Source organism: Psammomys obesus, unplaced genomic scaffold, assembly GCF_907164565.1.
Source record: "Psammomys obesus unplaced genomic scaffold, mPsaObe1.curated_primary_1811, whole genome shotgun sequence".
Lineage (NCBI taxonomy): Eukaryota > Metazoa > Chordata > Mammalia > Rodentia > Muridae > Psammomys > Psammomys obesus.
This window is the reverse complement of record NW_026587032.1, coordinates 303,630-316,935: the sequence shown is the minus strand read 5'-3', so window position 1 is coordinate 316,935 and position 13,306 is coordinate 303,630. Positions and strand designations below refer to the sequence as shown.

The 13,306-nt window shown below is 52.6% G+C and overlaps 1 protein-coding gene across 1 annotated transcript in view; it reads right to left on the bottom strand.

Annotated features, from left to right (window-relative positions):
- Positions 1–523: 523 nt before the first annotated feature.
- Col23a1 (collagen type XXIII alpha 1 chain) overlaps positions 524–13,306 on the bottom strand; it is a 268,000-nt gene continuing 255,217 nt past the window's right edge. Inside the window, exons 17-27 of the mRNA XM_055602833.1 lie at positions 12,189–12,278; positions 11,299–11,361; positions 10,911–10,967; positions 10,654–10,680; positions 9,724–9,786; positions 9,588–9,641; positions 9,334–9,360; positions 7,421–7,474; positions 7,170–7,256; positions 4,793–4,831; positions 524–4,334 (exon numbers count right to left, since the gene is read on the bottom strand). Of these exons, the coding sequence (XP_055458808.1) occupies positions 4,332–4,334; positions 4,793–4,831; positions 7,170–7,256; positions 7,421–7,474; positions 9,334–9,360; positions 9,588–9,641; positions 9,724–9,786; positions 10,654–10,680; positions 10,911–10,967; positions 11,299–11,361; positions 12,189–12,278 (564 nt within the window). The 3' untranslated portion in view covers positions 524–4,331. The remainder of the gene's footprint in view (positions 4,335–4,792; positions 4,832–7,169; positions 7,257–7,420; positions 7,475–9,333; positions 9,361–9,587; positions 9,642–9,723; positions 9,787–10,653; positions 10,681–10,910; positions 10,968–11,298; positions 11,362–12,188; positions 12,279–13,306) is intronic.

Below are 13,306 nucleotides of genomic sequence, written 5' to 3'. Positions count from 1 at the left end.
AGGCGAAGAGAATCTTGCAGTGGGCAGATAGGAAGAGGGTTGGAAAACTGCCGAGTCCTTCCTTATGTACTGTGCAGGAAACAGGCCCACGAAAGAAAGGGCTTTGCTTCCAGGTACGCAGTAGGCCCGCTGAGAGACTGGACTATAACAGGGTCTTCTGGACTCCTAGCACACTGAGTGACTAGAGACCTCTGTGGTCAGGGAGCTGGTTGAGCAGTGATACTCCCTCAGGGGTTGAGCGCCGGGACTTACTGCCTTGATGAACCCTGGAACAAAGGCTTGGGGCTGCCCCTCAGCAGGAGCATGCCAGAAGAGGGCACAAGATCTTATTATAGATGGTTGTGAGCCACCTTGTGGTTGCTGGGTATTGAACTCTGGACCTTTGGAAGAGCAGCCAGTGCTCTTAACCTCTGAGTCATCTCTCCAGGCCCAGCTCATTTCTTATCTCCCCACAAAACTGTAAAAGGCTTACAGCACTTATTAAAGAACAACCTTATATTCTTGCTTTTTTTTGTTTTTTATTGTGGTAAAATATACATTAAAAAAAAAAAACCAAGCCATTTTGAAGGGTACAATTCAGTGGCATCAGTACATTCTCAGTGCTGCATCTTTTCACCAACACCCAGCCACAGAGCCCTTCCATCTCCCCAAACTGAGCGGAGTTTCATGTTTTTAATTGTAAAACTACCTAAGAGTCTGTCTTCCTGCTCAGAAAAGGCCTGTCCTTCCTGACCCTGGCCCCATGCTAAACGTCCTCTGTCCATTTCCTGGCATCTGCCCTTCAAGGCAACACTGGAGGCCAAGGGGGCACAGGCTGAGAGGAGGGAAGGGGCTGAGCTAGACTTGGATGGGGTGGGGGGGCATGGTGCTGCAGGCCTGTAATCCCAGCACTTGCCAGGCTAAGGCAGAACTGCAACTTTGAGACCAACCTAGACTATGTATTGAGACCCTTTTTAATAAGCCAACAAACATACTTAACCCCAACCCTTGCATCTAAAGCAAGGTCTTCTCAGCTTTACCACTGGACAGGAGTGCCCAGGATTTCAGGTGTATGCTAACTTGACTGTCCACTGAATGCCAGGAGTGTCTCCCAATTCTGTGAGAACTCAAAGCCCCCTTTAAGGACGGAAATCAAGCAAGCAGGCTTCCCTAAAGCCTCGGAGCCATCTGTCCAGGGGGACAGCCATCCTGGTGGCTTCTTTTGTGTCCATGGAACAAACACTCAAGGACTCAATAAACAGACTCCTCTCTTCCGGAATTATAGGACTGACAGAGAACTGCCCTCAGTCCTTGAGGCTCATTGGTGAGGCAGGGCATTCCCCAGCGTCTCACTTGGAACCTTGAACAACTCATTCTCTGTCTCCACTCCAGGCTGGCATAGGACTCAGTGGCTCTGCATGTCCCTGCAAGGGTCCAAGGTATGAGTCCACATGGGGGCAGCAATGGTCCAAGAATGGCCTGAGAGGAGAAAGGGAGAGCAAGCAGTTCGGACTTCTACAGCTCTGCTTGCTGTCCACCCACTGTCAGGGGACTGCCGAGCAGATTCCACGAGCTGCCAAGCAATTCTGAAGACAAATTAGGCGACCTCCAAGAGTCTGGGCCCAGTCCCAGGCCTGTCACTCTAGCCTTGCTGTACATCCAGGCTTGAGCAGACGACTACCCACTCCGAGCCTTAGATTTCTTCAGTGTAAAATGGACATAGTAACACCTCCCAGCGCTGCGCCTTTCTTCACAGGACTGTTGACGGGATGAAGTCATGATGTCCTTAGGTGAGAGGAGGAGTGACTTGCTAACTGTAGAGTGTGGTGGGCTCAAGACGCTATGGTGTATCTCCAAAGCAGGCACGGACACCAAGGAGCCACCCTAGTCAGCTTGGCCCACGACATCTGCCTTTTCTCATTCTGGTTCCCGAGTCGACCCAGTCAAGTGGCAGAGAACATGGTCAGCTACTTACTGCCAGCTCCAGAGGGGGACAGAGGTAGGGAGCGGACATAACCTGTGTGTGGCTGGGCCCCTGCTTTGCAAGGAATCCACGTGTGCGCTCTGGAGAGTTTGGCCCTCCTTGGACCTCAGCCTTTGGAGGAATGGGGCCGGAGACACTATTACAGCAGCCTCCTGGTTTTTCTGCACACACAGAAAGAGCTTGGTTTTTTGTCATCTGTGATAATAGGCACATTTGCTGGGCATTTCTCTTCAGCTTCTAAGAATAAGCAGAGGGGAGACATGGACCCATTCTTCAGGACTCTGGCTAATACTTGGTCTTGGAGTGGATAGTGAGGGCAGTCAGCCGTAGGTGTGGGGTGTCTGACCTGTCCTGGGCTCTGTGTGTATTCCATAAAGCTGAATCTTACTGAACCACATCTGATTTTTGAGCATTACTGTCTCATGCTACAGATGAGTGGCAGGAGGCATTATTGAAGATGCTGTAACAAGGGCTAAGAATGTAGCTTAGTTGGTAGAGTGCTTGCTTGGCATGCATAAAGCCTTAGGTTCAAACACAGCACTATATAAATCAGGCACAGCAGTGCACCGCTGTAATTTCAGCACTCGGGAGTAGAGACTGGCAGGCCATAGATTTATGGTCATCTGTTGTAAATAAAATGGGTTGAGCTATATAACGTTTATGATTTATTATTTGCAGACCAACCCCCAACAGTCATCCTTAGCTACCTGGTGAGGCTAGACTGGGCTACATGAAAGCCAGTGTTTATGCTTTTTTATTTTTTGAAGGGCTACAACAAGATCTACTCTCCCACATCTTCTCGTTTAAATATGATATTGTCACTTTCCCCAGTGAGAGGTGGTTCTGTCTTCTTCCCCGTCAGCTGGGTGGACCTCTGACTCTGGCAGGAAGGGGCAGCATATGACTTTGAAGGCTTGGTCACACAAGGTGACACAGCTTTCTAGGAATCCTGCTGCCATGCCGTGAGGAAGTCCAGGTCACGTAGAAAGGTTCTACATAGGTAGATGTCATGGCCACTAGGATTCTTCCAACAGGCACCAACTCACCCTGAGGTGAGTCTGAGAGTGAGACCTGTACAGGTGAGCCCCTGGATCTTTAGAACTGAGAGAATGAACATTCTGAGGCAACAAGTTTGGGGAGTCCTTGCTAAGCATAACAGAAGGGCATACAGGGGCTTAGTGAAATGGCTGGTCGCTGGATTCTTCTGACATGCATGGGTGCAGGACTTGAGCCTATAACCATGAATATATCCTCTGGTTTCTGGGAAAGCCCCTTTTCCATTAAAATGAAACCCAGCCAGAGGTGACCGGGGAAGTCCTCAAGGACAGGCACACCCAGACACATATTTGTGATCTATTACTCACAGCACCTTTACACGGGGAGGGATGTGAGGCCGTGAATGGATCGGGTAGCTGGGAACCTTTGTTAGAAGGGTTTCCGTCACAGGTATATTGTTCAGGCTTGCCGGGGACCAGCCTTTGGGTTCGTGACATCTGTACCATTTACCAGGAGGCCTGTTTCTGCCAGGCTGACCAGAGTTCTAGATGGGAGACTTGGGGCCCATGAGACCTAAGTTCTGAACGGGAGGCCTGTCTCCTTGAGGCTGACACAGGCCCTTTCTGCTCCTGCCCTGGGTGAGGCGGTGAGGAGGCTGAATGTAGCAACTAGTGCCTATGGGTCTCTTCACTGCACAGTCAGGGATCACTGGGCTGCCTGCAGCTGGCTCCATACTGAGGTATTCACAGAGCCCTGCCATGTCTCAAGGCCGGAGGACACAAGCTCCTGTGACAGGGCGGCTTCTGACAGTCTACTGAGCCTGGCTGGAGCACGACCCTCTTGGGTTTCTCTCCATTGCCTTCTCTCCGGTGCTGGACTCTTGAAATCTTCACCTGTCCTGTTGAACACAGGGTCCCAGTGCAGCTGCCTTTGGCAGGGTCCAGAGGAAAGAGGGTACAGCAGTTGTCCAAAAGGGGGGGGGGCGGTTCTTGTTGGACAGTGAGAGGTTGGGGCAAGTGGGGCTTCAGAGAACAGTTATTGTCTCTGCTGATCAGGTGATTACAGGCCCAACTTGGAGTCTGTCCAGCCTCACCTGAGCCAGGCGGTTTCACCTTCGTCATCTTCCCTGGGAAAGCCAGGCCCTGTCCGGGGCCCTCAAGTACAAGTTTTCCCAGAGTGACCTGTCTGCTTTCCTGCTGGCTTCCTGTGCAGACCATCCAGGGGCTGGTTGGCACACTTGCAAATGTTACAAGGCCACAGTTGGCGCATCCCATAAAGAAGATCAATATATTACTGTTTTTTTGTGTTTTTTTTTTACACAAGTTAAAAACGTCCAAATGGATCTGTACAGGTGAGGAGCCACATCTGAGGATCACTGGAAAAGGAGGGAGAGATGGAAGGTGATGGAGGAGCCTGGAGAGGTGCTGTGTTTCTCATCAGCTACCCCTACCTTGCCCATTTCTTCAGGAACAAGTGTCATCCCGCTTTTTTTTCCCAAGCCCCTTTTAGTGGGGGCAGCTGGGATAAGTCCCAGGAGGCTCCCCGATGGCTTTGAACTGGCATGGCCAAATGCCATCCACGACCCAGAGGAACAGCAAGGCAGATGACACACATCAGCCAGGATCAAGTCCTTGACCTTTGTGGCCTTGTGACAAGGTCACAAACATCGTTGGGAAACCTGACTATTCAGTCGCTGTGTGGGACAGTGGTATAGAGACTCAAACCTCTGTGTGACGGTGCCTGGTCCCCCATGTGTCTTCTCTGTCCATCTAACTCTCCCTTCCCAACTCCTCCAGGCCCACCCTTGAGATCCTTTTCTGGGAGGCCCCTTACCTTATGCCAGCAGCCAGGCACGGGCAGCCCGTCAGGGCCCTGGAAGAGAAGAAGGTTTAAGTGCCGAGGGCAGGAGGCTGGTGGCTTGTCAATACCTCCCCCGCCCTTCCTGGGACTTTAGGGACATGCAGTCAGGGAGTTGTTACTGGAAGCCACTGGACTCCAGTGAGGCAGGGCTGGGTGTCTCCTTTGTCTACGGATATAATGTCCCTTCATTTCACTTGTCCTGCCCTCGCATGGTGCTTTGTGGGGATACTTGAATAGTGTCCCGTGGACGTCACTCCTGGCAGACAGAAAGCCATGCCACCCTTTTCATAGGACCGCTGGCACAGCGTCCATTTACATCGGAGCGTGCCCACTTTTCAGGCTTGGGGCAGGAATGCCTCCGAGAGAATGACAGTACAGGAGGTGGCGTCTCTGTAGCCTTTTCCAGTCACTTTGATTAGATCTGGGAGGGAGACAGTGTCATCAGGGTGAGACATGATCAGGAGTGGGCTTCCCTCAGGTGTCCTGGAGGACCACAGAGCTGGAGGTGACCAAAACGTAAAGTCCCTGGGGGACCCTGAGGCAGGAGCACTCCGCTCTGTTCCAAAGCACAGGGTTAGGGAAAATGTATGAGATACCCTCCCTGTGCCCCATCCAAGTACATGCTGGGGCACAGTTTGGGGACCGGAAGATGGGGAGAGGAGAAGAAGGGTAGAATGCACCAGAAGGCAGAAATGAGGAAGAAAGCAGGCAGAGCCAGCAGCCCAAAGCATCCCAGAAGGCCCAGTATTGCACACACAACACACAGCACACAGCGGCCACACTGCATACCACAGGGCAGGGCCCGACGCCCCTCCCAAGGCCCAGGGAGCCCGGTGCCCCTCGCTTGCCTCCACACCCAGGATGTTCCTGTGTTAAAGACAAAGGCTTACTCACTTGGAGGAAGTCTGGGTCCAGGCTCTGTGGAAGCAGGGCTGGGCTTCCTCACCCTCTCGGGTGTCTTTCTGCGCTTGTATCTCTCTCTGTGTATGTGTGTACGTGTGTATGTGTGCACATGACCGTGAAGGTCAGGCCGTCAGACACCTTCTATCTTTTGTTTGGGACACAGTATCCATTGGCCTGGAACTTTGCTAAGTAGGCGGGCTAGCTGGCCAGTGAGCTCCAAGAGATTTGCCTGTCTCTCTACCTTGCCAGCACATACCACCATGCCTAACTTTCCAAGAGGGTTCTGGGAATCTGAACTCAGGTTTTGACACTTGCAAGGCAAGTGCTTTACTGTTTGAGACATGTCCTCAGCCCTGGATGTCTGTACTTGAGATGGGGTCTCTATGTAGCAGAGGCCTCAAACATTCCATTCTCCTGCCTCAAGCTCCTGAGGGCTGGAATACAGGCTTTTTTGCCCCCTCTCGCTAATATCTCAGATCCATCTGGAAGGAGGAGAGGAAAGTGCAGAGGGCTGGAGGAACTCACTGGAGGCCAGAGGACCCAGCAAAGGTCTCTGACTCTGAGTCAGTCTGCCTGCTGCCCAAAGCCCCGACGAGGGTGCCTGGGAGTGAACATCTGGACGGCTTAGTGTGGAGACCCAGCTGTTTCAATTGCCTATTTCTGAACATCACTTACAGACCCTGGTATGTAAATCCTCCAGCTTTCTAGAAAACAGGAACTGAATTGTAGGAGTTTCACTTACCAGGCCTGGCGCATTATCAAGAGCTGTTGCCAGCAGGAAGTGAGGCAGATAAGCAGGTAGCAGAAAAGGAAGAACCCGTGTGTTTACTGAGGGGACTGGGGAATTGGCTAGGCTAGCAGAAAAAGAGATACTGGAATGAAAGGTGCAGGAGGAGAGTGAGAGACTTAGGGAAGAAGGCAGGGTGGCCTGGCTTTCCCAGCGACTGAAGAAGGCCCACCTCACAGTCCAGCCTGGTCTCACAAAGCCCAGAGGAAGCCAGACCCCAGTGAGGTCTTAGGCAGCCATGGTCAGGGAGGGAGAGTGGGGCTGACTCACTGACTCACTGACTTTGTCCTCACCAAGTCTGTCTGTCTGCTGGGCTTCCCGGCAACTAGCCTTCTCCCAGGGTACCCCCCCCCCCCCCCCCCCCCCCCCCCCCCCCCGCCAAATTGCTGATGACTCTGGAAAAAAGCCAGTTCTATTCCTGTCCACAGTCCTCTCTATCCTTACCCAAGGCTGGCCTAAGATGGGTCACCACTCAAGTGACCCAAAGAAGATAGTAACAGGGGTGGTAAATGATTTCTGGCCAGGCCCCAAGACAGGTCACCACTATGTCTGCATCTCTCAGCCACGCCGGTGGGAGTATCAGGACCACAGCACAAGGAGCCGCGATGCTGGCAGTGGCACCTACGGCTGGTCAGGGCTCTATCCTGTTGAGACACCTACCACAGGGCATGGCTGGTCAAGGCCTGGTGGGCCTGGCTCTCCCTTCTGGCCCTTCACTCCTTTCCGGCCAGGAACTCCTCGCTCTCCCTGCATGAGAAGGAGATGGTAGTGTGGCTATGGTTGCCAGGCTGGGGAACCCCTTTTACCACTTCTCAGTGAGAAGCCCCAGGGTCCAGCAGCAACCAGGACTTAAAGCTCCAGCCTCCACCTCCCCACATACTTGGCCCATCTCCCTTCTCCCTTGGCCTCACCTTCTCGCCACGTTCGCTTCGGTCGCCCTTCTCTCCCCTGGGTCCAGGGAAACCCTGACAGATGGATGAAAGGTTAAACCTGAAACAAGGGCTGAGCCTACTTCTCTGTGACCTGATGCCTCTGCCCCTCTCTCATCCATCATCCTCCCCTGTCCACACGTAACTGTGGCACAAACTGCCAGGCTTTGGTTCTTGTCAGCCTATGTGCATGCTGGGTACCAGATGTGCATGGTGGGTAACAGGGGAAAGAGTACTTTTAGGGCCCCAGCTCTGTTCCTGGCTAGAAATCCTTAGGGAGGCAGAGCTGCTGGAAAGGGGCCGTTTCCTCCTGTCACAGCCAGACACAGCTGGTACTGGCCCAGGCTTGGCTGGGACAGAAGAAATCCACAGAGGTTATGTGGCCATCTACAACAGACTGAGAGAGGGTCCCATGTGCTCTCTGCCCTTGGCTCAGTTTCCTCTACATTCAGCTCTTAATCTAATGTCCATCTGTCCAACCTGATGACTAAGCATGCAGCAGGGCCCAGGCTGCAGGCTGGATGGTGGGACAGAAATGGATTTGGTGTGTTTCTTCTCTTACATCATGCTGTGGAGTGTGGATGAGACTCTTGCTCTGATATGAACTTATGAGACAGGCATGGTAGGGCAGTGGGGGATGGGCTGTTCCCATAAGGGGTGGGCACCCTGGGAAGCTCCTGAGCCAGGTTGCTGCCCAGCTGGGTGGAAGAGGGCTGGGGCTTGCTAGACAGAGAAAATGGCGGGGCTTTTAGATGCCACACTGAGCTCCAGGCCTTCTGAAAGGTAGCCGAGGCTACCCCACAACTACATATAGTCTCTATAGCTTCACCCCAGTAGCATCCATGGGTCCAGAACCTGAATGGGGTTCAGCAGGGTTACTTTCCAGCTCTGTCCCATCAATGGAAGGTGACACTCCCTGCCGGGAGCTGCCCAGTCCCTCTGTTCCTAGCCTGTGTTTGCTCATCATGGCAACAACACGTTCTCCTAGGTCATATGGATCAGATAGAACCAAAGAGATTTGCTTGCACCACTAGAGGGAACTAGATCTTCCTACTGTATTTGGTTCCAGGAAGCTGCTTGTCTGGATGGGCTGGCTGGACCAGCTCTCTGGTGATTCCCACACTAGATGAGCAAAGACCAGAGAGGGAAAGGGCTGGGTGGTGTTGACATGGCTGTGCCCAGGAAACATACAGTTAATCCCTAGACTTTTCAGTTGTGAGTCATTTTAATCAGGTTTGAACTATTTTTTGTTTATACAGCATTACCAAAGGAGGCCTGATGCAATCAACACCAAGCTAATGCTTTCTCTTGTCTCCTCACAACACCGCCCTAACCGAGGTCTCACTGCCCGGTCACGAATACATTGCAGCAGTCTCCTTATTGCTCTCCCACCTCCCTTTTACAAGCTATCGTCCATCTATACACCCACCCACCCATCCATTCCTTCCAATCACCTCTCAGCTATCATTCCCATCCACCAATCCATCTTCAGCCAGCCAGCCGCCATCCATTCATTCGCTCATCCATCCGTTAATCCATTTCCCACCATCTCTTCATCATTCTACCCTTCATCCACCATCCATCCATTTCCTTCAGCCATCATCCATTGTCTATCCTCTGCCGTCTGTCAACCCATTAGCCCATCCATCCATTCTCTACTCATCCATCCACTTCAAGTTTCCATTGCCCCTCTGTTGTCAATCTATCACCCATCCCCAGAGTGACTCTAGGAGATGTCACTGGACTCAGTCCTGAGGACACAGGGTAACCAGTCAGCAGCAGCCTGGGGGATGGGCCAGACCAACCTGGGCTAACCAGGTTGCGCTATGCACGGACGACACAAGAAGACACACATGAGGGCCCAGGGCACTCACAGTGAATCACAAGAAACTTACATCAAGTCCTGGCTCCCCGGGTCTGCCCTGAGGAGAGAAGAGAGGGCATGAGGGGGTGTCAGACACTCAGATGCTGGGAGTTCAGCACAGTGGCTGGTAACAGATAAGGGGAAGGGTGGGACAGTGTCACAGAGACACGGTACTTAGTCCTCTGGGGTGCAGGGACTCAGTGGGGTTCAGGGGATGATGAGCCCCAAAAGCTGATGATGGGTATGTGGTCGTGGTGGATAGGGTCCTCAAGATAAGGTAGTTACCTTCTCTCCTTTGGTTCCTGGCAACCCAATAAGGCCCGGTGGGCCAACTGGACCCTGGGTGGAAAAGGAGAGGGTCAGCAGGCACGGTGGGAATAGGACGTAATACTCTAAGACCAACAAAGCTCATGACACTCACAGGCAGGCCATGAGGGCCTCTCTCACCCGATGCACCCTTCTCTCCCTTGGCTCCATCCAGGCCCTGGAAGGGAAGAGGAAACCAGTCAGGGGAAGAGGCGGGCCAGGCAGGACAGGAAAGCTTGGGTCTGTGCGAAGACAGAGGTGGGCATGGCAGGTGGAAGAGAGATAGAGTCTAGGTTATGTCAGGCATGGCTCCAGTTTGCTCCATGGAGAAAAAATGAGCGTGTGTACTACACGTGTGTACATTTTCCCTTCTTCTACACACATGCTCCCCCCCACTCCATGATGGCTATGGTCACCATCAAGCTACAGACACTTTGCCTGACCATCATCATCTCCTTGAAGGCCAGCCTTGGACCAGGACTGTCAGCAAATACGTCTCCAAACAATGGTGTGTTGAAGTTTGGAACAAAATAGGATCAGAAGCAGTGCTTGGCTGCTGCATCAAGTTCAGGGTTCTAGGGGACTCTCAGCAGAGTCCCCCTCAGGACCTCTGCGCTGGGGAGGGAGAGGTTAGATCCTGTATGACCAGAGGTGAGGCCAGCTAGCTACTCTTCCACTCTGTGCTCGCTTCCCTTGCAGCAGGCACACGGCACAATGCACTTGCGCATCGACTTGATCAGATGCATACCAAACCCAAGACTTCAAGTCCAGGCGGTGGACAGTCAACGTTATAGATTTGCATGGGCAAGAGTTGTAGAGGGGATAAGGAATGGAGAACAGAGGAAGGTGGGGGGAGGGGAGGCTGATGTAGTGGGAGATGGGCTGGGGGAAGAGGGAGACAGATGGGGTGCTTAGGAGAAGGAAAGGACAGAGACTCAGACATGGGGTGGGCCTATTCTGGGTGCATTGTGTAGGACACTGGGAATGGAGGGGCTGAGCAGGGGCCTCACTCTTTTCTGAATGAGCAGAGTGTCTCTGCACTCACCTTGGGACCCTGGATCCCCTGCAGACCCTGGAGAAGGAAAGAGGAGATCAGTAGGGCTGTGTGGCTAAGAGAAACCTTTAAGGCTGACACTTTCTTGGGTCAGGCTAGTTATGGCCCTGACCAGAGCTCTGCCCTCTTGACCTGATGTACCCCTGCTCCCCACATGGAAAAACCTTCTCTCCCCTAGACCACCACTCCCAGATCCAGGTTCACTCCCCATTTGGTATCCCAGCTGCTGTAGGTTAAACTGTCCTTACCATGGGTCCGGGAGGGCCAGGAGGACCGGGGGGCCCTGGCTCCACTATGATCTGGGCCTAGGGAGGGTTAGAAATGGATTAGTAACTGTTACACCTCATCTGCTCTCTCTATGGAGCCCCCCAACATGCTTCCAAGCACTAGTGGTTGCTATACCCTGAATCCCTGGACAAGCTCTTTTCTGCTCCCAGAAGGGTACAACTCGGTGAAGGACCCTTGTTTTCTGCCAGGGTGGGGGGTGGGGAAGATACGGTCTGAGACTCCATCATTCTCCCATTCCCACTGCCCTGTACTGGGTCAGGCCAGGTAGCTTCTCAATGACCAAGGCTCAGGGATCCCACCAGGTTTGGGCTGGCTGTGGGGGAGCTCCCGGCCTCAGTTTTCCCTTACCAGGCTGTCCTGTAGGTGGTCGGATGCTGACTCTCCCTTCTCTCCCTTGGGACCATCAGCACCCTGTGGGCAGAGTGGCCTGTGAGCTCTTCTTGTTCATCCTAAGGTCACCTCCCCCGCCACCGCACTCAGCGGCCTCCCTCCCCTCCACCGGCAGTGGTGAGTTGGCCTGCTCTGTTTAAGGCAGTTTACCCCAAATCACATGCTCTGTGGAGCGACTAGAGCAGTCAATGGTATAGACAAACTGTGTCTTGTGGTGCAGCAAGCAGCTGAGGATTCAAAAGCCTGTGCCAGCTCTAGCTGAGCCACCCTTTGGGACCCACATAAGCTGTGAGGTGACGGGTCCCTAGAGGCTACTTAGCACCCTGCAGCTTTTCTTTTCTTTTTCTGGCGAGATAATTTTACTTCCTAACACAGCAAACATATAGGTCAGATACGTGCTCAGCTTGCACATCTATGAGCAAATGTCTCCCGTGTCACACCGGCTTTGAGGGCTAACGTAGTAAAAGTAGTAAAAGCTGTCTTGGTTGAGGCCTGAAATGTCTGCGTGGCTAACCTGCATCCCGCAGCTTTTCTAATGAGGCCCCAGGGGCAATAGAAAAGCTACTGGCAGTGGTGGCTGTTAGCAGTGAGAAAACTGAGACCTGGGGAGATTCAGTTGGGGTGCTGTGCTCCAGGCCTGAAAGGTAGAGCAGCTTGGGCCACCTGGCCACCCAGCTAAGTGGTTTCTGCCAGGCTGGGCCTCTCTGCCTCACCTGCAGGGCTCCCTGTGGGCCTGGTGAAGTCCTTTTACAGCTGAGGTTGTAGAAGCTGAAGGACATGCATGTGAGGACCCCTGACCCTGCCAACATCAGCAGGTCCCTAGGGTGGGTCTTTATCCAGCTACCTACCGGAAGGCCTGACAGGCCCATTTCGCCTGTTTCCCCCTTGGGTCCAGCTGGCCCAGGCTCTCCTGGGTCTCCTTTTGGTCCCTTGGGACCCTGAAAGCCACCAGAAAAAGGAGTCAGTGGAGGTTGGGAGGTTGGTAGGCATTCTCTTCAACCCCGATCCCTGTGGGCCCCTGAGCTTAACAGTTCCGACCATACATCATACCTTGTTTGTCCGTCCATCCATCCATCCATCCATCCATCCATCCATCCATCCATCCCCATTCATTCATGTCCCTTCCCACCTCCATCCTCTCTCTTTTTTGGCTATGTAGCCAAGGATAACCTTGAATTCCTGAACCTTTTACTCCCACTTTCAAGGGGCTGGGATTACAGGTGTGTGCCAGCCCACCTGACCTTACATTCCACCTTTCGCTAGTGAGTCTTCACCTCTAGCCCAGGTTGCAGAGAGCACAGGCTGAGTACAGCAGGGGAGCAATGGTGACGCCCCACCTCTGCTTCCCTGCGTGCTTGGGGCAGCATGTGAAGACTGAGGTGTTCCTTCTGGGATGCTCATGAGGCCAACTTTTTAAAAAAATCTTTAATTAAAAATCTCATTTATTCCTATTTTATGTGTATGGATGTGTTTTGTCTGCATGAATGTCTGTGTACCACATGAGTGCAGTGCCTGCAAAGGCCAGAAGAGGGTGCTGGATTCTCTGGGACTGGAGTGACACAGGATCATGAGCCTTCTGCAAGAGCAGCAAGAAATATTAACCACTGAGCTGTCTCTCCGGTCTCTCACATACATTTCTTATTTATTTAATTTATTTATTTATTTATTCATTCATTCATTCATTTTTTTTAAGTGGTGATGGGACTTGAACTCATGGCCTTCTGCATGCTAGACAAGTGCTTCACTAGAGAGCTATACCTCCAGTCCCCATGAGGCCAGCTCTGTGTGTCAGAAGCTTTGAGTGACAGTATTCCTTCACTCAACCAATTATGACTTGTTCAAGATGGACCCAGCAGTAAAGATTTATCCAGATATTGAGTGACACCTGGAGAGATGCTCACTGATGTGTAGTTAGGAACACACACACACACACACACACACACACACACACACACACACACACACA